The 23596-nt window shown below is 37.8% G+C and overlaps 1 protein-coding gene across 2 annotated transcripts in view; it reads right to left on the bottom strand.

The window, feature by feature from the left end:
• Positions 1 to 22217: 22217 nt before the first annotated feature.
• Positions 22218 to 23596, bottom strand: part of samd12 (sterile alpha motif domain containing 12) — a 114392-nt gene continuing 113013 nt past the window's right edge. Inside the window, exon 5 of one of the 2 annotated variants that reach the window (XM_044139031.1) lies at positions 22218 to 23283. In XM_044139031.1, coding sequence (XP_043994966.1) covers positions 23252 to 23283 — 32 coding nt within the window. In that variant the 3' untranslated portion in view covers positions 22218 to 23251. The remainder of the gene's footprint in view (positions 23284 to 23596) is intronic. The other variant, XM_044139030.1, reaches the window with a different exon arrangement.

The raw sequence follows: 23596 nt of genomic DNA, 5'->3' as shown, positions 1-23596 counted from the left end.
ATTGTGAAAGAACGTAGCCGTTACTTGTCATTTCTGATCTGCTCGCTCCAGCGCGGTTAGTCATTTTCAGACGTTAATGTTCTGTTTTGGTGGCTAAAGTCCAAGCACATGTAGGGTTTTATTGTCCCTGGACTACTACAAGAGCGCAAATACATTTAAAATTATATTCTTCAGCCACGGTCGGCTCCACTCATCTGTTGGAGTCTGATAAAGAGCAATCAACTAATTGCAACACAACAGGACCAGACCTGTCCAAGCTGCTACGTCCATAAGTGTGTGAGAAACACAACATGCAAAAAGGTCAATCCAGTTGATTAAAACTTACTCAGCTCACTACATACCAACTAAACTTCCTGGACAATCTTAGTGGAAGTGGCCAACATAATTAGTCCTCCAGCTGCAGGAATATGGTGGATAATAATCATATAGAGAAGAAACCTGCTTTAATATTTGTGATTGATAGAAATTTTAAATGTAGCGAAAATGAGATGGTTATTCAGTGTCAAATGCTTATAGTGGAGTTTTTGGCGCTTGATGTTTTTTTAGTTCTCATAACAAAATGATTTCTCTATGCATAAAAAAACAAACGATAAAAAACATCTTTTATACTCTGAGGTTGAAGTGGCGTCTTGCAGCCCAACATGCATGAAAAAGGAAAAGACAACCATTACAGGATGCACAGAAAAACATCAGTCTTCTTTCCTCTGATTTACCAGCGTTTTGTTCTCACAGTCTCACAGCGATTTGTAATTTTCGTTAACCCCCTTAAATTGGATCTCCTGCTTTCCAAAACACATGACCTCATTCCTCGTCTTCCTGCTGTCCCAAACATTCACCAGACCCGTCAAAAACACAAAACTTTGCTCCTCAGTGACTCAGAAGGTTTGAATTAAACATTAATCTGCAGTTTTAATGTTTGTGAACATATGTAACTAGAGATGTTTCTCTCTCTCCATTAAGAAAACGCTGGTTTTAGAGAGCATGGCTAAACAAACAGGTTTTTATTCCAACACCCACTTATACAGAGATATAAACAAAAACTCAACAAGTGGATAAAGGATGAAAATCAACACAGCTAATATGTTAACAGACGTAGAAAAGTTGCTAAGTTTAAGTACAAAGATTTCCAACTCATCCTCATCTGCTAAATCGCTCATGTTGCATTGTAATATGGAAAAGGAGTGACGCATTTAAAACGTGTTTCCTATTCTCTGCTTGTAATAAAGCCGGGTCCATTAATCAGACTCCATTGTGATGAGCATGTTGTTGCGTACATGAGGATGATTGACAGCGCTACCATTCCCGGCTGTGATTGGTTGTTGTGTATTTGTGCACATGGCAGCAAGTTTATAGCGAGAAGACAGATGAGCTCAATATTTTCACAGATGATCCGTCTCATATTATACTGTTGAAAATAGGGACAGTTTTAAAGCGCTAAAATATTTTCTGTACATATTTCCTGAAACTGTCACTGTGTTGGTATGTATGGTATGACAGAATCTGTGGGAAATTCTTTTGAATCTCATCTGCCTTTTAACCAATCAGAGCCAGGAGTACATAAAGTGACTGACAGCACTAAGGCCCGCCTCTTGGCTCTGATTGGTTGTTTTTGGCTGTAGTAGCTCAGGAAGGAAGTGGAGGAAATCAATCTTTTTTACAGATTATCTGTCTCATATTAAACTGTTACAACATGATGACAGTTTTATCGAATATATAAAAGGTTTTTCTTGGCTTTTCCTTTAGAGGTCAAATGTTTATATTTTTACTAACATTCCCTTGTTGCTTAGTCATTCATGTAAGAATTTAAGAACTGTAGAGACAATTTTAAGAATATCAATATTTAGAAATGGTTAAGCCTGAGTAAACCAGCTCTTTAAGAAGTGTTGTACAACTCCTACAACTCTAATTAAGCCCGGTGCCAAGCTGCACAGCTGAGCTCTCCGACACCACATCCAATCTTTGGCCTGCAGTCCGAACCGACACGCATGTGTTTGTCTGCGTCTGTGTGTAGCTGCGCGTTTGTGAGCTCTGTCTTTTTTGGCACGCGGATCCCAGCTGTAGCAGTGGGGGAGAGTCTGCGCCAAGCCGGATACCCACAGGGGGCCGCGCTGGAGCCAGAGGCAGCCAGCTGGCCCACCATGCTCTCCCCCCACCAAAACATGGCAAAAACTCCCAACTAGTCTGACTCTACCTCACATCCAAACTCCTCCACTGACCTCTCAAACTTGCCTGTTTTCCCCCCTTCAGTACATTCAGACGCAGTAAGGCTGGGCAGGCATCCAGGCCTTGGCATGTCGGTGCTGTAAAGGCGACAGGAGTGTCAACAACATCACACTCCTGATATATAATCCTCCTCATCCCTCAGAGCGGGCCTGCAGACACACAGCCTCGATCAATAAATCAGTCCCGGCGCTGAACAGAAACACCGTGGAGCTTTCAAGTAATGGCTGCCAGAGCAGAGACAGTGATGTCATCTTTCATTTTAGGGCTCTTTTTAGCATGGAAATGTCGCATCTTGTGATTAGGAGTCCGATTCAGAGATAAACGGCAGATTGTGATGTTTTAAACAGAATGTGGGCCAACGAGACATTTAACTGCAGCTGAAAAATAGGAACAGAGACTGACTTTTGTTCCTTGAGTCGCTGTTTATTCACTGTTTGGTTGCCATAGATCTTAAACTGCCCGTTTGCATTGAAACGCTTATTGTTCACAGTCAGTTTCAGCCCACACATTATGCAGATCTCCTCTGAGCCAATCAGCTGCCAGTGTTCCACAGCGCTGGCGCTTGGAAATAGAAGAATACTTGTCATTTTGTTTTATCGTGAAGGCTCAGGAGAAAAAGTTGGCCTTGTTGTCCGGATCAGGTGAGGACACGATGTCTTCGCTTTTGCCTCAACCGATGCCAGGTTGTGGTTCTGTGTTTGTGTGTGGAAGTGGTCATGAGATCATCTCAACCTGCCCAAACTCTGCACCTTTCATACAAAAGAGAAATATCCCTTATTCTCCCACGCACAAGGAGAAATACAAGTGAATACACACACACATGCAGATTCACAAAGTGAGCGCACATGAAAAACACACCCAGTCGGTCCCTGCAGCTCCACAGAAAGGGAATCGAACGTCGAGGAAAACGGAGAAATTCAATCAACAGATCAAAGCTAATGTGTACAGGTCCAACAAATTAATAAATTAAAAAATATACATATATTTTTTAACTGGAATCTCTCAAATTGTAATGTGTCTGCCAACCATAAAGACTTTCAAATTAATTTGCTTTATGAATGATGTAGGGCCGGACGACACAGCTGAAAAACATATCACAATACAAGAGTTTCATACCAGTCAATATTAATAATTATTGATTTACTTAAAATATTTGAAATGCTCCCCAACTGGTGTCATGACCTTTAATTTTTATTCCACACCGTTGTTTATTCTTAAGTAGCTATGAGGCATAAACTGCTGCTGCTACTCCACTCATAAGTTGTTGCTAGGTAACTAAAGAGTGAGCGAGTTAGTTGATTCCACCGACTTAGATTAGCTGAAAGGTTGATTGGTTCAAGTCTTTCATCTGCCTACATCCCCCAGAATGCTGTGTGGTACCAGATCGGAGTTCAGTAAATCTATTTATCTATTGATGTCGACCAGATGTCTATCGTGATATATATTGTTATTGATTTGTTGTTCGGCCCTAAAATGAGGCAAAAGCTGCCCTGATTTACCAAAGATAAAGACGCAATTCCCAAACTTTTCAGATCCGAATTTCCACAGTTTCATTTTTACAGTGCAGATGGAAAAGGTCATTATATATTGTCCCAGAATGTGTTGATAAAACTCATACATTTTTTTAAGTATTAATAAACAGTCATCTCTGGATTCAATAAATGCTTTTTAAAATTGAATAATATGGACACTGATCAGTTCCTCCAGGATTTTCCTATTGTCATTTTTTGCAATAATGCCCATTTAAAAATATTTTAAATGAATTGCAATGTGTAATATTTGTAATAAATATATAATATAATATTGTAATATTTGTGCTCATGTATGACAGCAAATGTGTTACCACATCGAACATGGACTACAACTTTACTTTTAGTACGGTAAGTCAGATGCAGAAATGAGAAATACTGCCACCTACAGGTGGGAGTTCATTTTTGCAGAAATATCGGAATAAAATCACAGTTGTGCATTTATGCAGAAAAATTGCGGGAATCTGTTGATTCTGGAATCGCTAAAAACTGGAGCTACTGATTGATGTAATATGTCAATGTGTAGATAAAAACTGATTTGTTTTGATTGAGAAAATAATACTTCTACACACAACTGTTATCTTAAAGCTACTATTTATGCATCCCTCTAGAGTCTAAAGGGCCAGATAAAAAGCAACAGGGTGCTAAATTCGGCCCCTGGACCTTAAGTTTGACACGTGTGGCCTAAAGGGTCTTTACATACAGACTCTTTAGTCTGGATAAGACGATGAAGATGAACTGCGACTGATCCTACAGCAACACTTATTCCAGAGTTGTCACCAGGCAAACTGCAACTAAAGAAAACTGCACATCAAAGCAGAAATTGTTGAAAGATTTGATTTTTTTTCTGCACTAATAACTGCAGAAAGAAAACATTTAATACATAGTTTACATACTGTATAATAATTACTACAACCTCAAAATGTGGCAATAATGCACAAGACTTAACAGTTCACTCAAAGACAAGTCCTGGAAAGAAAGATGAAAGCAATTTCACACCAAGAAATCTGAATCGTTTAACATCAGACTGATTAGAAGAAAATTGCCAAATGGGGAAAATATCAAAGTAATCAACAGGAAATTTTTTAAAAACAAGCGTCGATGTAGATTTTCTTCTTGTGCTCAAGTAATGGCTCGTTTTCTTTTTAACTGTGTGCCGCTGTAGATCCAGTCAGCATCATCACTCCTATGATTCTATGGAGTTGCTATGTGTAATCAGTACCTTACCAGAAGTCTGGGTCTAGTTCATAAGCAGATTTACTTTTAAAAAAAACAAAAACAATGTTTTTGCTATATTATAAAACTCCACTTCATCAATTTTGAATTATTTATTTACACAGAACACTGATCGTTCACCAATCATAAATAAAATCCATTTTAAACCTCTCTTTCCTGGATATAGCATTATGCTAAACATGGCTATTACTGGGGAGGGGAGGGGGGGAAGCAGTGAACTATTCAGACTAAAAAAAGGATTTTGAAGAAGAGTTGAGAAAACATCAAGCGTCAACCACCAGCTGCCAATGTTGACCCAAAGCAGATTGGATCCAAGGGTTCACAGTCTTGTTCAGCCAAATTCTGACTGTACCATCTGTGGCCCCAACTGAAATGAGATTTACTGGGCAAGCCCGCGGTTTTGTAGTCTTTGGTCATTTTGAAAGCTTGAGCTGCAAAGGAGTCGCAGGTTTCTGTCCAGGACTAACTGAAATCAAACCTGACGGCGTCACTTGTTAGTGTTTTAAAGTTTGATCTTTTTTTTTTTTTTTAGCACTGTAAAAAGCTTCAATTGGCTCATTGTTGAAGTAAACGAAGTTTCTATCTGCAGATTAATCTAAAGATGAGAAAGTCTGAGCAGGTAAACACTTTTTATCATTATTATCCTCAGTAATTACTCATATATGCTAGATAAAGAAACTAAACAGAACATTTCAGAATTAGCTGGAGCTATGACCGTCATTAAATGTTAAAAAGGGTTTTAAACTGATGACAGAAATTTTTTTATTAATGAAGCAAAACTGAGCTTAAAATATTTCTGAGGCTAACAGCTTTTCTCACAATAACTTCTCTTTCCTTTTTAAAGCTCTAAAATGTTGAAAACTATCGATTACATTTTTAATTTAGTACCACCAATGGAAGTAATAATTTTGAAAAGGTTCCCTTTTTTCGTTAAAAAGTTTTGCCGTTAAAATGAGGTGGTTTTTCTGGCCACAGAACTGCAGTACAAGTCACATGATCAATAACCAGAAGTCGCCACTGGCGCAAACCACAAAGAAGACGGCAACAGGAAGTAGTTGGAGGATTATGTTTTTTTTAATGAACTATCAAGTGAACAAACTTATTCATGTGTGATTTTTATTGTGTTTCTTTTGTAATAAAAACACAATTATTGCAAAATTGTGTTTTTTGGGGGTTCTTTAACATTAGTGTAATATTGACAACGGTTTTAGCATATTTGCAATAGAACCGCCTCATTTCTGCTCTTCAATAACTTGACCTGATGTGTGGGATTTTATACTTTCAAAATGGTCAATGTTCACCCTCAGTCCTTGACTATTTTTTATTTTTTTTTTATAATGTGCAGACAAAATGCGACGTTAACTACAAAATAACAATCTCTCCAAACAATGGTTTTGTTTTCTGGACAAAAACACAAGAGTTGCAGTCTGACTGCAACATAAAAGAACTGACTACTAAGGAAAAAACTGAATAAACATACTGATAATGATTGCATAAGGCTTTGAAACTGATTGCCAGAGAACTTTTTTTCCCAGCAGATCCATGGTTAACCAGAACCCACATACAAGGTTGCACAACAAGGTAGGAGGAGTACTTCTGTTTGTTCCCCTCATCTGCTGCCTGCAGCGGTCATGAATTATACAAATGTTGTGAAACTTGTGAATTTTCTGAGAACAGAAGCTAATTGTACGGCAAGGAATATATTTTTTATTATTTCTCTTTTTTTTTTTTTTTACCATAAATGTTCCTTTAACGATTATCAACGGGTTGCATCGATGTAACTAGTGACGTTGGAGCTGCTGGTTTCAGGATATTTCCGTTAATCATTTACTTACTTACTGGAAACTTCCCCCAACTTCAAATATCTCCTGCACAGGTGGGGAAAGGTAGAACGAAAGGGCTTTAAATGAATATTGACTCATACAGACCGAGGATGAAAGCACAGATGCCATCAAACAGGTCTTCATGTTAAACCCCCAGGATAGCAGCTCCACCACAAGCTTCACTCTTCCAGTCCTGTACACCAACAAAAACGCGACTATTTCTCACTAAAGCTAACTTGTTACATCATTCCCTCTTTGTTTTTTATTCTTCTTTTTATCCTCTAAAGCACAGGTACAACCCAAGGCCCAGAGGCCAAATACAGCCAGTCGAAACTTTTTATATAGCCCATTATATTCCAAAGAGACATAAAGTAGAAACTAAAGATAACAGCTGTGTAACTAAATGTTATTTTCTTAATTTCATTAAAGCAGTTATATGTTTACTACCAAAATTTGCTTTTTCGTGATTCCACAATCTCAGAAATTTACGCAGTCATCAGACCCCAACATGTAATTGTGAGTTTATTGCAACTTTTTCCACAAACATTTTCAAAAACATTTTAAGTGATGCTAAATTGAACCTGCAGGTGGCAATATTTCTTACTCCAACTACACTGCTACCTCAGCTTTACTCAACGTAAAGTTTTCGTTTGCTATAGATGTGTAACGATGAGTAACAAAGTCATATTTTGCATCATATATGAGCGCAAACATTGCAAAAGTTCTTGCAGATATTTATAAATTTGCTCCACAAAATCACTGATTTCGAATGCAAAGACAAAAAAATCACATCACAAAAACAATCAAAATCCTGGAGGGACTGATCAGTGTTAAAAGATTTAATTTTCAGTAGAACTTGTCAATGCAGACACAGCTATTAATAAGTATTTAACAGTTTGTTGATGGGTTTTAGCAATAAACTGTAATGAGTTTGACATGTACTCTGTTTTTGTAGCATGTCCACTGCAAAAACACAAAATCTTATCAAGTATTTTTGGTCCAGTTTAAAGACCAAATATCTTACTATGATTGAAATAAGAAATAAGCTTCTTTTAGGTCAATATTTTTTAAAAAGTGAAGTACATTATTTCACTTATAACATGTTGAAAATCTCTTGTTATAAGTGAAATAATCTGGTCAAACTTGTAAATTATTGACTTAAACGAAGCTTCAATATGTTGCTGAAAAGTTGATAGTAAGTTCCTTTTGCCTTATTTAAAGTTTACTAAAGTATTTGTACTTGACACTAGACCACTAAATATACGGTAATATTTTGGATTTTGTGTGTGAAGTCAGCAACTCACAAAGGCAGAGAAGGAGTGAGAAATATGTCGGCCATTTTGGCTCTGTCAGAGCTGCGCCTCATTAGCAGGCGAGGTTGACGGAGCGTCTCTCCCTCCAACGCCACCAAACGTGTTCGACTTCCTCTCCCTAAAAGAGACGGAGCGCCGAGCCGAGGAGGTGAAGGGGAAAAGCGAGAAAGATAGGAGCAGGGGCGAGGAGTAAAGACTGGAGCCGGCAGACATCATTAAGGTCGGGCCCAGCGCTGGTTTAATGAGCGCGCTCACAGCAGCCCTCCATCCTCAGTGGCGCCTATGGGCCCCCGGGTTCTGGCTCCCCAGCAGGGGGTCAGGCACGTTCCATCACTGCTGAGTGCAGAGGGGAACCACAGAGGGCGAATATTTATTTTACTCTACCTGTGGAGGACACACAGATATACCTACAACCAACCAAATCCGACTCAGATTAGCACATAAACCTCATTCACCGTCTGGTTTCCCTACTCATGCTGCAGCTGCCTCGTCACAGAAACATGACGGTAACCCTGACTTGTCCTTCATGTCACCCTGCTGCACATGCAGCTGTGAAAAGAGCTGTGAAAAGCACATCTGGTGTCTCTGTGTGGTCCTCTGGGGTCAGCAGCGCCACCACAGGTGATTGTCCTGAAAGCATTTTCCTGCAGACCTGAAGCTTTTCTCACTTAAATATATAAACCAAAGCTGCATAGTAGTAGTAGTAGGTCTGTAATAATTCCTGTAACTTCATTATTAAAATTCCTCAAGGCAAATTATCTGCCTCGAAGCTTCGTTAAATTATGTTTTACTATTTAACGCACCATGCTTCAACTGGGTGATTATTTATGTTGCGCAACACTCTCACTTCCAACTATAACTAGTTGACAAAAGCTAAGTGGTGTTAGCATAATGTTAAATTTTTAAGTTCAATCTAAACTTTCGTTGAGTGATAATAATGTCCAGGTTTTTAGCGTTTCATCGGGGATCATTAAGCATCCTTAAATTAACTGGTGCGATTCATGAAACATGGCACCCTTTCTGCTCCCTGAGCTGCTGCCTGGTGGCTGGTTTGGAGCAAATGGTGGTGAAGAGCGTGGCAGGTGTATTTGTACAGGTAGAGCGGAGACATTCAGATATAGATGGTACTCAGCAGGCTGCTTTATGGACAAACCAGAAAATTAATTTACCACCATTCCAGTGGTACAAAGCTGGCATGCATGTTTGTGTGTGTGATGAAGGAGCCAAATCCCGTCGCTAACATGAACACAAAACCTATGAATGGTTGGGCAAAGTGAGAGTTCATCTATTAAACTGACTGAAGATAAATACATAAACTAAAAACTGCAGTATAGGTATTTTTATAAGTGTCTTTGTGAACCTGCTGCTTTATTATTAAATTGAATATAATTTTACCATTCAGCATCTATGCCCTTCAAATCTGGAAGAAGCTTCCAGAAAACAGTAAAACAGCAGAAACACTGACATACTTTAATTCTGTCTAGAGTTGATTATGAACTATAATAAATTAAACCAACATTTTGATGTGTAATGATGGCATTTAGCAAAATGTAATGTATAAGGTTTTCTTAATTGTTGACTAAGTGGTGTCTTCTGACTTTATATTTTTATGTTGTTGTGATACAAAGCACTTTGAACTGCCTTGTTGCTGAAATGTGCTACGAAAATAAACTTGACTGATTGATTGATTTTTGTGTAATTTTTGCCCAGGTTAACTTAAAAAGTGTACTATTATTGTTACAGATTAATTTTCTAAACTACACTAACGCAATTATTAGAGATGAACAAGTATGAAAATTTGAGGCGATGTTGATAGTCGATTTTGATCTTGCTGTTGTGGTAGTATTTACCAATATTTTACTTGATAAAATTTTTTTTATTCACATACTATATTAAGTGCCAGATTACTAAACTAACAGCTGAGGTGTTTACGATCAGTAAAAACATTCATAATGTGAGCTAAATGCATTGTGACTTCATAATTTCTCAAAGAAAAACCTTTAATTTGGAGATGTTACAGGGTAAAACTCATATTAACCTCCTCTGTGCCGACCCAGGTCATGGTTACCATGGTGAAGTAAAGACAGATGAAACGTCTGAAATGAGAACAACCAGAAGGGTAAAGAGCAAACATTGAACAATGTTAGCGTGTTCCTGACTGAATCAACACTCAGCAATGTTTGATAAGTTCCCTGTAGCAGACAGAGACTCCTCTGATGCACAGCGTTGCAGAAATATGTTCATACTTATATTCTTTTGTTTTTGCTTGCAGATACAGAGATAATGATGCGCACAGAGACACGGATACAAGCAGCGCGTTCTCGGCACACCAGGCGAGATCAATTGCAGAGAGAGGTTTCCACACCAGTTGTATTGACCCGATATGGGAGAACGGGACAAGATGAAAAGCAACAGAAGAAAAGCAGCTAAAAGATCATCTGACACCAAAAACTGATTGGAAGCAGAAAATGTAGAGCGAAATCAGAGGTAATCAGCGAAAACAAGAGATGAGGGAACTTGGAGAGTGCAGAGATCCAGAAGCTTGGCTTTGAACGACGAGGAGACACGATAACTCCCACTGCTCTGTATCAAGTGCCAAGAACCACACACGCACTTTCACAAAGACAAACACACACGGTGTGTGGTCAAAGCCCCCCCATCCCCAAACCAGTGTACCCTGCCTCAGATGTTTAATTCATGGAGTCGCCTGCTTGAGTGGTGGAGGAAGTTGGGAATGCATAACATCGGGTGTGACAGAAGAAAAGGGGAAATAAAGAAGAAATAAAGGATAAAGAGGGGAAACTAGATAAAAAAAATTCACAGCTGGAAAATGTGTCACACATTTGTTTCGGTTATTATGGCCCAAAATCAGGACTCAGACCTGAACCTTCAGACACACACAGAGAATATTACAAAGTCGGTCTTCTGTCAAATGAAGAATATTTCCAGGATTAAAGGACTAATCAAGTTCTGGAGAAGCTCGTCCATGTGGTTATTATTGATTGTTGGGAATAGTTGTGTTTTCATTGACCATGAAATTGTCCAAATTGGAATTACGAAAATAAATTAGCTTAATTGAAACATGTCAGTTTGGAAAAAAACACACATTTTTGATAAACAGTTTTTGTGTTAGGATCAGTCAGGTTTTCCGCTCCATCTTTAGTCGCAAACATTTTAATTAAATGTTTAATAAATGTTATTCACAATGGGAAATTTTTTTTTTGCATCATACGAGTCACATGATCAACAACATAATGTGTGGAAAAGACGAAGAAGACAGGAAAGTCACACATGAACAAACTGATATTAACTGTATTTATTAAAGAACACAGCAGTTGTGTTTTTTCAACATTAGCGGAATATTGTCAAAGTTTTGCGCACATTTTTAATGGGAACACAGCTAGAGTCTCCACAGGTCTGCCTAAAAATATAATCAATGCTCCAGCTGCAGCTGATCCAGGACGCTGCTGCTGGTGTTCTGACTAAAACCAGGACATTAGAGCACATCACCCAGTTCTAAAGTCCCTAAACTGGCTCCCTGTAGCTCAGAGAATAGACTTTAAAATACTGTTAGTTTATAAATCATTGAACGGCTGCTGTTGTGTCAACCTTCTGGTTAACGTCTACTTCGCATCCCCAGAACCAAACAGAGAATCAGCATTCAGTGTCTATGCTCCACGAATCTGGAACAAACTGCAAAACAGCCGAAATACTGAGTTGCTTTAAATCCAGACTAAAACCCACCTGTTTAGAATTACCTCTTGGAACATTGATCAACATATTTGTTGATTGTATTTGACTAAATTCAGTGTTTATTTCTGTTTCATAGTTGTTTACCGTTTGATGTTTTTAAGGCATTTTGAGCCACCATGTTTGATACAAGTAAACTTGACATGGAGTGTCAGATCTGGCCACATACAGAATGAGTGACAGTCAGAATCAAAGCTGCAATAAAAACTAAAGGAGAGAAAACAAACACAAATCAACAGCAACTCTGGGAATCTCTTCTGATCAGGACCAAAAAGCCCCGAGTGCTGACAGGGTTTGCTTCGAGTCTCAGCAGAGGCCAGCCAGGGACTGTCTGCAAGCGATTTTCTGTCATATCTCTTTTTCTCTTCATCCCTCACGCCTACTCTCCAGCTAATCCCCCTTACACACACACGCAAACACGCCCACACACATGCAAACACACACACCACCTGACCTCGCCTCAGTGGAACTGCCAGGATCAAAAACTATAAAAACGTCCAATTCTGGTTCTTTAACAGATCTCGTTTAATGTAGCATCCTGGCTGATTTGTTTGTCCTCCAAATAAAGAATCCTTTATTTTTCTTATGTTTTTGCACATCATAAAAGTCGGTTAGGTAACGCTCAGCATCATAAACCTGGGAGCTCAGAGGCTCTCAGTTTATGATCCGGAGACCTTAAATTGATATAGCAAAAGTCAACTCATGATCAGTAGAAAACCATTTTTTTAAAAGGTTGTCTATCATATTTTACCTTTAGAAAACCTCAATAATTTTTCTAAGTGAGTAAGCAATTCTAAAAAACACATTTCTGGGCAAATAAAAGCCTTTTCAGTCACAATCAATGATGTTAAAGCACCTGCTATTACCAGGTAAACTTCTACCTTTATAAGGTTTAAAGTGAACATTACAAGCAAAAAGCTATCAGAATAATTTATGTAACTAACATAGCTTCGCTCCATTAAAATAAACAAGACAAGTTTACCAAACATGGCCGCTTTTTACCAAAAACTATGAAACAACCTTAGAATAACAGAAAAGCGACGGAGTGCTCTATCAGGGAGAAAAACTGTCAAGAAAACTTCAAGAGTTTTAACTTTTATTGTCCCCTCTTAAAAAATAAATGCCCATGAATCACTACACATTTACCCACAATTATCTTGCCAGTGCACTCTTAAATACTTCTATAGGTTACTAGTTTGTTAAGTCTCCAAGCTACAGAACTGATATCCTCCACCTAATTTTTCCTAATCACAGATATATTCATGTTCTGTGAAAAGTCCATAAATCTGACTTTTCATATCAGATTTAAGAAAAGTCATAAATCTTAGTGAGATTTATGTTTCTATATGTTAATTAGTATGTTTAATTAATTTTAATCAATCACAAACACAGAAACATCCGAGGGCTTTTTCTATTTCTTTTTTTCTTTGCAACAAAAAATACAAACTAAGTTTCAAAGATTTGAGAAAAATCAAAAGTGAAGAAATCGAGTACTAATTCCAGAACTGCAACCTTTTGCAACTACGTCACTAAATCATTCGAGTGAGGCTCAGGAATATTAAACTGAGCGACTGAAACTGTTTTCCAAAGTTGTTTTTGCCAGTTTATTTATGGGTTCTATTTGTTCGAGCTAATTTATCCGTGAACGTAACACACCTGGTTGGGGCTCATCGTATTTACAAAAGTTGGAAGCAGCTAGCTTATAAACCGACCCGTACGTCCTCCCTCCTAACGTGTTGATTTAATGAATGATTTTGCCTGAATTCACTCTACATGATTTATGTCACTATGTCATGAACAGCGTTTCACCTTAAATCGGAGCAGCTTTAAAAACAGAAGACGAGATGCTAACCAGTTTTTTTCATACATGCTAGGCTACATAACAGTGCAGCACTGTTTCCATGGTTACCAATGGTTAGACGCTGTGCAATGCAATATTGCATATTATTTTTTCGATCATATTTACTTATAAAGTTTATGAAAATTAATCTTCTTACCTTGCAAATCCATGATTTCACCTAGAGCTGCCAGTCAAAATGATTAACGGCTGCCTGCTATCCATTGCCGCCATCTTTCTTCATCAAAATTCATAAAATAAAATAACAAGTTTGGTTTGTATCCTTGTCTGTTTATGCAGCCGACCCCGCAGCACCCTATAACCATTTTAAAATGAAATCAACTCAGCAGAAGGCTACCAGATGTCTCTTTTTAGACAGGCTTTAAAGGAGCGTGTTGGTTGTTTTAACGTCCGTCATGGCGGAGCGGACCGAGTTTCGAAGAGAGTGACGTCACGTGCGAAGGTTCAATATGGATGGTCCAGAAGAACAGACATATCCAAGGTAAGGAAGCTGAAACGCTTGATGCATCCCGTCAGTAACAGATACTGATACTCAACCGCCAGCCAGGAGGTGTTGATGTACTTTATCAGTATTATTACTAGTAACCTAGTTAGACATAGTCTGGATGAAGATGAACTCCAATAAATAAATAAATCCCCTCCAAAATACACAGCCAGCTTTAGAAATGACTTCCTTTACATGCTGATATAGGAGACAGTCTGCATCTTTCATGAAGACAATGGCTTTTATATAGGTCAGTGCAAGGAAGTACTCCACTGTCTGGCTGGTCTAGTTCAGAAGAGCCTGAAGACAATTTCAGACAATTACATTCACCCTGCCCCAACCCACTCTGCCCCGCTAAAACCCCCTGGCCTGCTTTTCAGAGGAGGGACAGCCCCCAACAATTATACTCCAGTAACATGTTTACTCAAGTAAACGTAAAAAGTAGGCAACCGGGAAATGACTCAAGTATTTTCTGAAATACTCTCAAAGTTTTAACAGAAATTTACCCAGAATTGTTTCCAACTACAGCAGAGGAGTCCAAGCTTTTTGCCACATGGGCCACAATTGTAGACTTAAACGTAGAATAAGAAAAAAGGAGCAAATTTCTGCCAAAAAAAACAGAAATTGTGTACAAAACTTGGAGATTTTTTAGAAAAATTTCAACATTTTAAATTCAGAAATTTCCAACATTTTTGTAGAAAATTTCTGACATTAATATCAAAATTTAAAAAAATAAAAATCTGCACAAATCTTTGACTTTTGGAACTCAGAATTTTCTTCTTTTAGTTTGAAAATTTCTGAGATTACTCTCAAAATTTCTGAGTTTTCTTTAAAAATGTTCTATTTATTTATTTTTTTTCTAGAATGGCCCTAACATTCGGTTGGTGTTACCAAAATATCTCTGCTGTTAGTGACACGGCAGAGATTAACGAGTTAAAGCACAAATGCAGATATCTGTATTTTGTTCTATGCTAAGCACAAACACGCCTCAGTATGAAAAGTCACATGAGAATAAGCACAGTAAACAGAATACATTGAGATTAATGACTTTATTAAATATACTCATCAGTATTCTCACTGATATCCATCATTAGGCACCTTCCATGTAGATCAGCGGGGAGCCAGGCCGTTCACATGCCTTTTTAAAACAACAGAACTGAAACAGCCGCCAACAAGGCCCAAACTGAAATCCTACTTTCGTTTTTCACTTTAGATTGTAGTTTTGTTGATGCATAGCTACCGTTGGTTTTCTACTGAGAATGTATTGTTTATGTAAATCCCACAGTGTCTGTTTGTGCATGCCTTACATGTGTGTGTGACATATTGTGCAACATGAGGTTTGTTCTGGCGTTCTTTAACACGTATCAGTGTCTTGGTGCCAAGTGTCTTGGAGGGTGTTAGGAGAAGTGTGCCGGTTCAGGCAGGTTCCTGGACACCTCGGCGCAGCGGCTACGTCTCGAGCTGGTTATACCTGAAAGTCAGAGCCAGGAACACAGTGGCAGAGTTCCCAGCATGCCTCTGGACGAGGAGCTACTTTGCAACCTGTGAGGAGGGAGCGAGCAATCTGCGGCGCGGCAAGAAGCAAAAAATTACCCCGGCTGCAGTTCAGATTGATACACAGCTATTGTGCACAAGAATAATCTGAATTTCTGAGTGTTATCTTTTTAAAAACACACCTGAATAACTGAAAGTAGCTAAAACACGTCATGTACTGATACTTTATTGCATTTGGTTCAGTCTCTTCATGTTTGATTGGATCAAAAAAGTTGAGTTGTTCCTTTTTGCAAACCATTACATTAATGTACAGAGCTGTGAAAAAGTATTTGCTCCCTATATGATGATTTCATTTATTATGGGAAAAAATTTGTTCAAACCAACCTGGCTCTGAGAGAAAGTATAATCTTCCCTGCTTGTAAAATCATAAATTCACATTGACTAGCTTAATTTCTTGATTTAATTTCACCAGGTCACACAGATGACTAGAATCAACAAATAACTTAAATACAACCTAAAATATATACAAAAAGATAAATAAAGCTACTTCTAAGGCAACACCAATTATCACAAACATTGCTGAACATCCGCAGAAGTAGAGAAAATAAATTACGCCCAGAGGACATCAACGACTCGTCCTGGAGGTCAGAGCAGCTCTGCAGGCCTCACTTAAAGGCTTTCTTCAACAGGTGAGTATCAGCTACACAAAACATGTTCATTACATTTTTTGCATAAAATTATTCTTAGAAAACAAGATTTTATTTGCCTGTTTTAGAGTTCCTTTCAGAATGAGTTGTTTTATGGCGCCTTGTCACTTTAAATCCAAAAATGCTGCTGCTGGCCACGCCCCCCAACTCAACGTTTACACTCATACTGAAAATGGAGGCAATCAGATGTGCAATTACACAACCGCACATCTTTGAAAAGCAGAAGTAGAGCCTCCTCCTCAACAAGAATGCAGAGAGTGGCTCCTGGATAGTAAGTCAACAACAAAACACTTGTCTTCTCCAGCAGCCATTGTGCAGTGATAAAACCAGCTTACAAAATGTGCTGGAGCTCAGTTAGGGTTGCTAGGTGACGGGCTGCAGATTTGTAACGATAAAATCAGAAGGTTTTTGAAATGACAAATTTTCCAGACACCAGAAAAAATGAACATATTACCAAAAACAGCTGTTTAAGAGCTTGATTTGTCTTTAGAAGAAGTCGGGACACAAATGGAAGTACAAAAATTAAGCAAAATGTGAATTTAGGTCCCGTTTAAGATGAGCATTACAAAGTTAAATCCACTAATCCGTCTCACATCTACCAGAAAAAAATAAGATTGAAACTTTTGTGTTCTGCTGCAATTGGTTGAATATGTAGGAAAAAAAAGAAAACATGCTCCCTGCAGACAAACATGGTGGTGGCAGAGTCATGGTGTGGGACTGCTTTGCAGCTTTACGATCTGGATTATTTACATAAACTCATGATGAGAAGAAAATCTGAAGCAGAACACCACAAGTGAGTCTGAATAGTTTGAGTTCAGAAATAAAGATTCTGAATCGGCCCAGTCAAAGTCTGGACCTCACACTTTGGAGGCTAACACTGGAAAACCGTAAAATGTAGCTAAATTAAAAACAAGAGGGAGCCAGAATTATGTCACAATAACACCAAAGAGTTATCACAAACACTCATGAGGCTTATGGGGTAATTATTTTTTTCACTTTGGTTGGTTTGGATAAACTAAAACAAAAATTTGGAAAACATTTTGATTTGACTAAGATTATATTTTATCATCTAAAATACTTTAGATTTGAAATAATCTGTAAGGGAGCAAATACTTCGTAACGGCACTGATGGAGTTTTCTGCCTTCATCTACTTCTGCTTTCTTCAGGCCTCAACAAAAATGGAGTCTTGTTCTTCCCACGTCGGGTTTCGTCCCGACTCACATCGTTCAGTTCGTTCTTCACCAATTTCCGCCATTTTGTGCCACCAAGCTAATTATTTTGCACCCATTTACTTAACTATTGAGACTAATTTTTGACATTTCGTCACATAATGTAATTGTATTTTCTCAGATTTTATTTTACATCCTTGTCTGTTGCTCTTGGTTGGGGAAGGTAAAACCGTTGCCATGGTTACTCAGGACGAACGACTCAATGGCTCGATGCAACCAGCTGGGCTTCCTTAGATAACCTTGCACCGGCTGGCATTATGTGGTCAACTGAATATGACTGAAACAGGAATAAATTGGTTATTGACAATCTGATCTGATTCAATTGGATGAATGGGAGAGAATTTGTGTAATTGATATGAACTGGAGGGATTTTTCATTCAAACTACCAAAAGATGATCATTTTCTTGTGCATTTTTGTGCTGTAAACAAACTGAACTCTGGAAACAGTGATGTGTCAGATGAGATTACCGCTTTAAGCTGCTAATAATTCAACAGATTGGATCAGCTCTGGCTTTACAGAAGCATTTCCCCTCATCAATCTTTGTTTTCCACTTTCATTTTGAACACTTTCCCAGCTTGGAATCAGCCGGTGGGGGGAAACTCCAATTTGAGCTCCATCTTTTCCCCTTCCTGCTGAAACACACGAACGCAGCATCTCTTCCCCCAACTGTGAAATAACCAGTCGTGCTTTAGCCGACTGGCTCCGTTTCTCTGTAGCCGGCCAACACGCTCAGACGCTTCCTGGAGGATTCTGCAATCCCTGATGGTCCGACTGATCGATACTATCCAATCAGCAGGCAGCTCTGTATCTCTGCTGTACAAGCTACGAATGGCTGAGCGGCGAATGAAATCCCATTAAATGCGGGTCGTCCCGGGGGCCGACAGCAACACCGGCTTCCTGTAGAGCAGGGTGTAAAAATGTTTCCCCAAAAATGTAGATTCAACCATATTCACAGGCCAAGAAAAGATTAAAAAAAACAACCTAAAATTAGGCAATTAGATTACCAAGATATTTACTGTAGGTCCAGTTTGTGAAAGGGATTTCAGCGATGGTGTATTACGAAATCTTACCGAGTATTTTTGGTCTCGTTTCTAGTGCAAATATCTTAGTGCGCTGAAATAAGAAAAACCTAGCAAGTACCTTTTCAGCAAGAAATATGAGCTGTCATGTCGATAATTCCTTAAAATTGATAAAAGAAAAAAGTGCTAGTTCCACTGGCAGATTATTTCAAGTTTAAAAATACATTTTTCTATAAGTTAAATAATCTGCCAGTGAAACTAGAACTTTTTCATATATATTTAGGATTTATTCACTTAAAACAAGCTCTTATATCTTGATGAAAAGTTACTTATAAGTAAATTTTTTTGTCTTGTTTCAAGTATGCAAAGATATTTGCACTAGAAAGTAGACCACAAATGCAAATGCAGGGCCATTATAGATAGAAACATTTAACAATTATCTGCCAAAATTTCAGATTTATCTCAGAAAATTTCTAGAGAACTTGGAAACTTTTTGTAAAAGTTTTCTTAATGAAATTTTCAGCATTTGAAATTCAGAAATTTCCAAGTTAATTTCTGACAATTTCAGCCTTTTTTTTTGCTTGCAAATCTTCAACTTTTGAAGCTCAGAAATTTCCTTATTTTTTCTAGAAAATTCTTGAGTTTAACCTCAGAAATGTACAACTTTTTTTTTCTTTGTTTGTACAATGGCCCTAGTATGTCGTAGTAAATTTAGCTGTATAAAAGGAAAACATCTAGTTTTTAGGTTCTTTTGGGCTCAATTGATAACATTTATCTTCTGTGGTGACAACAGGATTTGGATCGTTTTCTTTCAAAACACTCGCTGTATTTGTCAGAATTTAAGAAAAAATAAAAGCTGATTAGGGTGCAGCAAAGTTGGCTTTTCAGTAAAAGTCTCTTGGTTTTACCTTTTGTTAAATCTTGGTTATGGAAAGATGAATACTTTGTGTTGCACTTCACATTTTCCTGTATAAGTAAATTATATCAGAGGTCATTTTCAACTTGGTTACAAACGAAAACTTTTCCATCTGAACAGAAACAGCTCATGCTACATCAGCGTGGATAAGAGCGTCTGGTAAATATCTGACAGCTGACACTGAGGCCGTTATACTGGCGGCTACACGTCATATTTACACGTTTAGAGGAGAAGTTAACAGTTCAGCTTCATTACAGACACGTGTGCTTCTATATGCAGTTTAAATGCCTATAATATCAACAGTGAGTGGCCATAATTCACATTTACAGCTGAGGTTTAAGTTACTGATCACACTGAATGACGCTGCGTCTCGCAAAGGTTTTCCCTCGGCTTTTTGTCGAATCACAGCTGAGAGATTCAGAGTTTCAGCTTTTAAACCAACACAAATTGAAGCAGAAAAACTGCGGAGGGAAATGATAGTTTGACAAAATATGAAATGTGGGGCACGTCTCTAGTTTCTAGTGCACTTTAATTAAGACAAAAATAATTACGCTTGTTTTCAGTCAATAATTCTTGACTGTAAGAGGCACTAACTTCACTTAAAAGCAGTAAAAATGGGGAAAAATGAGCTTATATTTCTCACTGAGAAGTTACTTGTGAGTTAGTTTGTCTTATTTCAGGCAAACTAAGATATTTGCTCTAGAACTAGACCAAAATGACTTGGTAGGATTTTATGTTTTTGCAGTGTAATAAGACCCTTTTAATCTGCACTGAAAAAACACAAAATCTTAACTTTTCAACAAGAAATAGGAGTTTTATTTCAGTCAATAATTCCTTAACACTGATGAAAAAACAACAGCTAGTTCTTCTGGTAGATTATTTAACTTATAACAGACATTTTCCTCGTGTTATAAATTAAATAATCTGGCAGTGAAACTAGAACTTTTTTTATTGATATTAATAAATTATTGACTGAAATAAAGCTCCCCTTTCTTGCTGAAAAGTTACTTATAAGTTAGTTTTGTCTCAGCTCAAATGTAGTAAGATGTTTGCATAAGAAACTTAACAAAAATACTTGGTATGATTTAATGTTTTTGCAGTGTAGGGTCATGGTAGATAGAAAAAAGGAGCAAATTTTAGCCAAAAACTGAGAAATTCTTTCTAGAAAACTTGAAAATCTGGAAGTTCACTTACTGGAAGTGAAATAATCTATCAACCAGAACTTTTTTGACAATATAAATTACTGGAATTAATATTCATCCAGGAATAACTGACTAAAAACAAGCTCCTGTATCTTTCTGAAAAGGTATTTTAAAGTTAGTTTTGTCTTAATTCAAGTTTGCTAAGATATTTGACCTAGAAACTAGACCAAAATGTGCAACATTTGAGTCTGTAGATGTACACCGCACTTTCCAGATTTTCATGTTTCATTTTTATGGAATATTTTGGCTCCAGTGGCTTTTACTTGACGCCTGCGTCACCACTTTTCAGATTTTTATTTGTAAATAAAAACGCCCCTCCCACTTTGTGCGGCTGAATCGAAGCATTTCAGCTTTTAAAAAGGACAAAACAACAAAGTTCAAACATTTTGCGAGGCGCCGTATATTTGGTTTTAACGAGTAACAAATAACAGCAGGACGAGCTTCGGCTCACGGCACGTCTACACTTTCTGGAGATAACTTTTCTAAAAATAGTTTCAGGCGCCGAGATGGAAAAGCAGACAAAGCAATACGAGGCGGAGGAAATGAAAAAGCGGCTCCTCTTTTGTCATCTCTAACGTCTTTTCTTCTTTTCCTCTCCTCATTAGAGTGAAGGATCTCGAGTCAAAACATTTCCTCGTTCCCAGAGCCGCTTCTCCTTTTCTTCTTCCCATTCACAAATTAATTTAACTCCCAGAATCCTTTTGGGGACAACGAGGGAATTTCCTTTCTGCACTTTCATCTCCCTCGAATTGTTTTCCCTCCTGGATCAGGGGTGTCCAAACTTTTTACCACCTGGGCAGAAACTGTAGAACCAAAAGTGAAATAATCAAACTAAAGAGGTTTCCTCAAAGGCGTATTAAGAAAAGGGCCAAATTTCAGAAATTTCCTGATTAATCTCTGAATTTTTCAAGAAAGATTTCATCAATTGAAATTAAGAAATTTCCACGTTTTTTTGTAGATTTCTGACATTAATGTCAAAATTTCAAAAAGATTTTCTGGCTTTTGGAGATCAGAAATTTCCTTCATTTCTATAGAAAATTTCTGAGAGAACTCAAAAGTTTTTGACAGAAATTTACTGCTATTAAGACGCTGCAGTAGATTTTGCACGTTTACTGCTTTAAAAGAAATGCAACTAGTTTTCAATTTCTTTTGGGCTCAATTGAATAAATTAATTTTCAGTAATAAGAAAAGGATTAGTAACCAAACATTGTACTCAAGGAAAAGGAAACTGTCCAAAAAGTTACTCAAGTTGGAGTAAAAATCCATTGGTAAAAAATCTACTCAAGTACTGAGTAACTGATCAAATGATCAATCATTTGATATGTAAAAACTACATAATCAGATGAACCAAAAAATGTTTTTGATATTTTAAGAATGAAAATGAAAATAATTTATAGAATTAATAACAAATAACAAAATCAAGCAGAATAAAGTTTTCCAAATCAGTTTCTTTTAATGAAAAACTTATAAACTTTAAGAAAAACTGCAGGTCTGTTTTTGTTTATGGTGAATTTTTGCTTGTTTTTCATTCAGTGGGTAGAAAAAAACAGACATTTTACTCAAGTAAAAGTAAAACGTAAAAATACTCCTAAAAGTACCTTTTTAAAAAAATTTATTTGAGTAAATGTAAATAGTTTCTACCCAACTTTATTTAGCCAAATTAGTGCATCAAATGAGTCTTTTCAGTAAAAGTTTCTGGATTTTAGTTATGAAAAGTCAAACAGTTTGTTGTACTTTACATTTTCCTGTCAGAAAATTATGTTTCCGATCATTTTTATCCTGATCACAAATAAAAAGTCTGAGGATCAAACCTGTATAGTTTGGACCCCCCTGACCTTGGCGACCCGGTCCGTTTTTTACCCCAGAACCTGTTTTTCCAGCCCCCTGGTCCAGAACACGGACACAGTAAAAAGCATAGAGCGACATGGACACTTCACCACGCATCATCTAACACTTTGTGACGGGCCATTTCACAGAATGACACAGAGACCAGAGCACAAACACACGGCGGCGGCGACGAAAAACACGTCACTCTCTGAGGATGAAGAGGAAGAGGAGGGCGCAGCAGAAGAGGAAGAAACTGGAGCCGCAGGCGGACACAGGGAGGAGATGCGCTGAAATTATTGTGCAGCTACAAAGTGAACGGTGCAAAAACTTCCTTCAATAATGTTCCTTCAAGAATAAAGTGTGCAAATCTCTGCAGTCTGTGAGAATCTCAGTCCGGCTTGAAGGAAGTTGAAGCACCGGACTGAAAAAGGCCAAAAAGAGACGGCAGGACGTCTGCAGGGGGATTTTCAGGAATGCATGGAGAAACAAAACAAAAAAAGAAAGGTCTTCTATTCCAGGATCGGTCTTTGTGGAGAAAACCGGGCCTGCGAGGCGAGGAGCTTTGACCGGAGGAAGTTCTGGGTGGATGTGAGGAGGAGGAGGAGGAGAGGCGCTGAGCGTCGGTTCTGATCCAGCCGTCTACGGCGAAGACGGAGAGCACTCCAGAGACGCTGCGGAGAAACGGAGCAGATGGAAAACGTTACCAAATCGTAGAAATAGGCGAGAAATGAGAGGGAAATGTGATACGGCTGGAGAAACAGGGATGAAAACACAGCAGAACGACTCCAACTTACTGTTACCACGGTAACGGTAGTGAAAAATTACTCAGGAGTAAGAAAAGTACAGAGGAACTGATCAATCATTTAACGGAATGATCAACTGAACAATTTAATATTCAAAAATATTCAACATTTTTAAACATTCAATATTGAAAAATATTTAAAAAATTTTTTAATATGAAATATATTTTTAAAATATATATGA

This window comes from Gambusia affinis, linkage group LG14, assembly GCF_019740435.1.
Source record: "Gambusia affinis linkage group LG14, SWU_Gaff_1.0, whole genome shotgun sequence".
In the NCBI taxonomy this organism is placed as follows: Eukaryota; Metazoa; Chordata; class Actinopteri; order Cyprinodontiformes; family Poeciliidae; genus Gambusia; species Gambusia affinis.
This window is presented reverse-complemented; position numbering and strand designations above follow the sequence as displayed.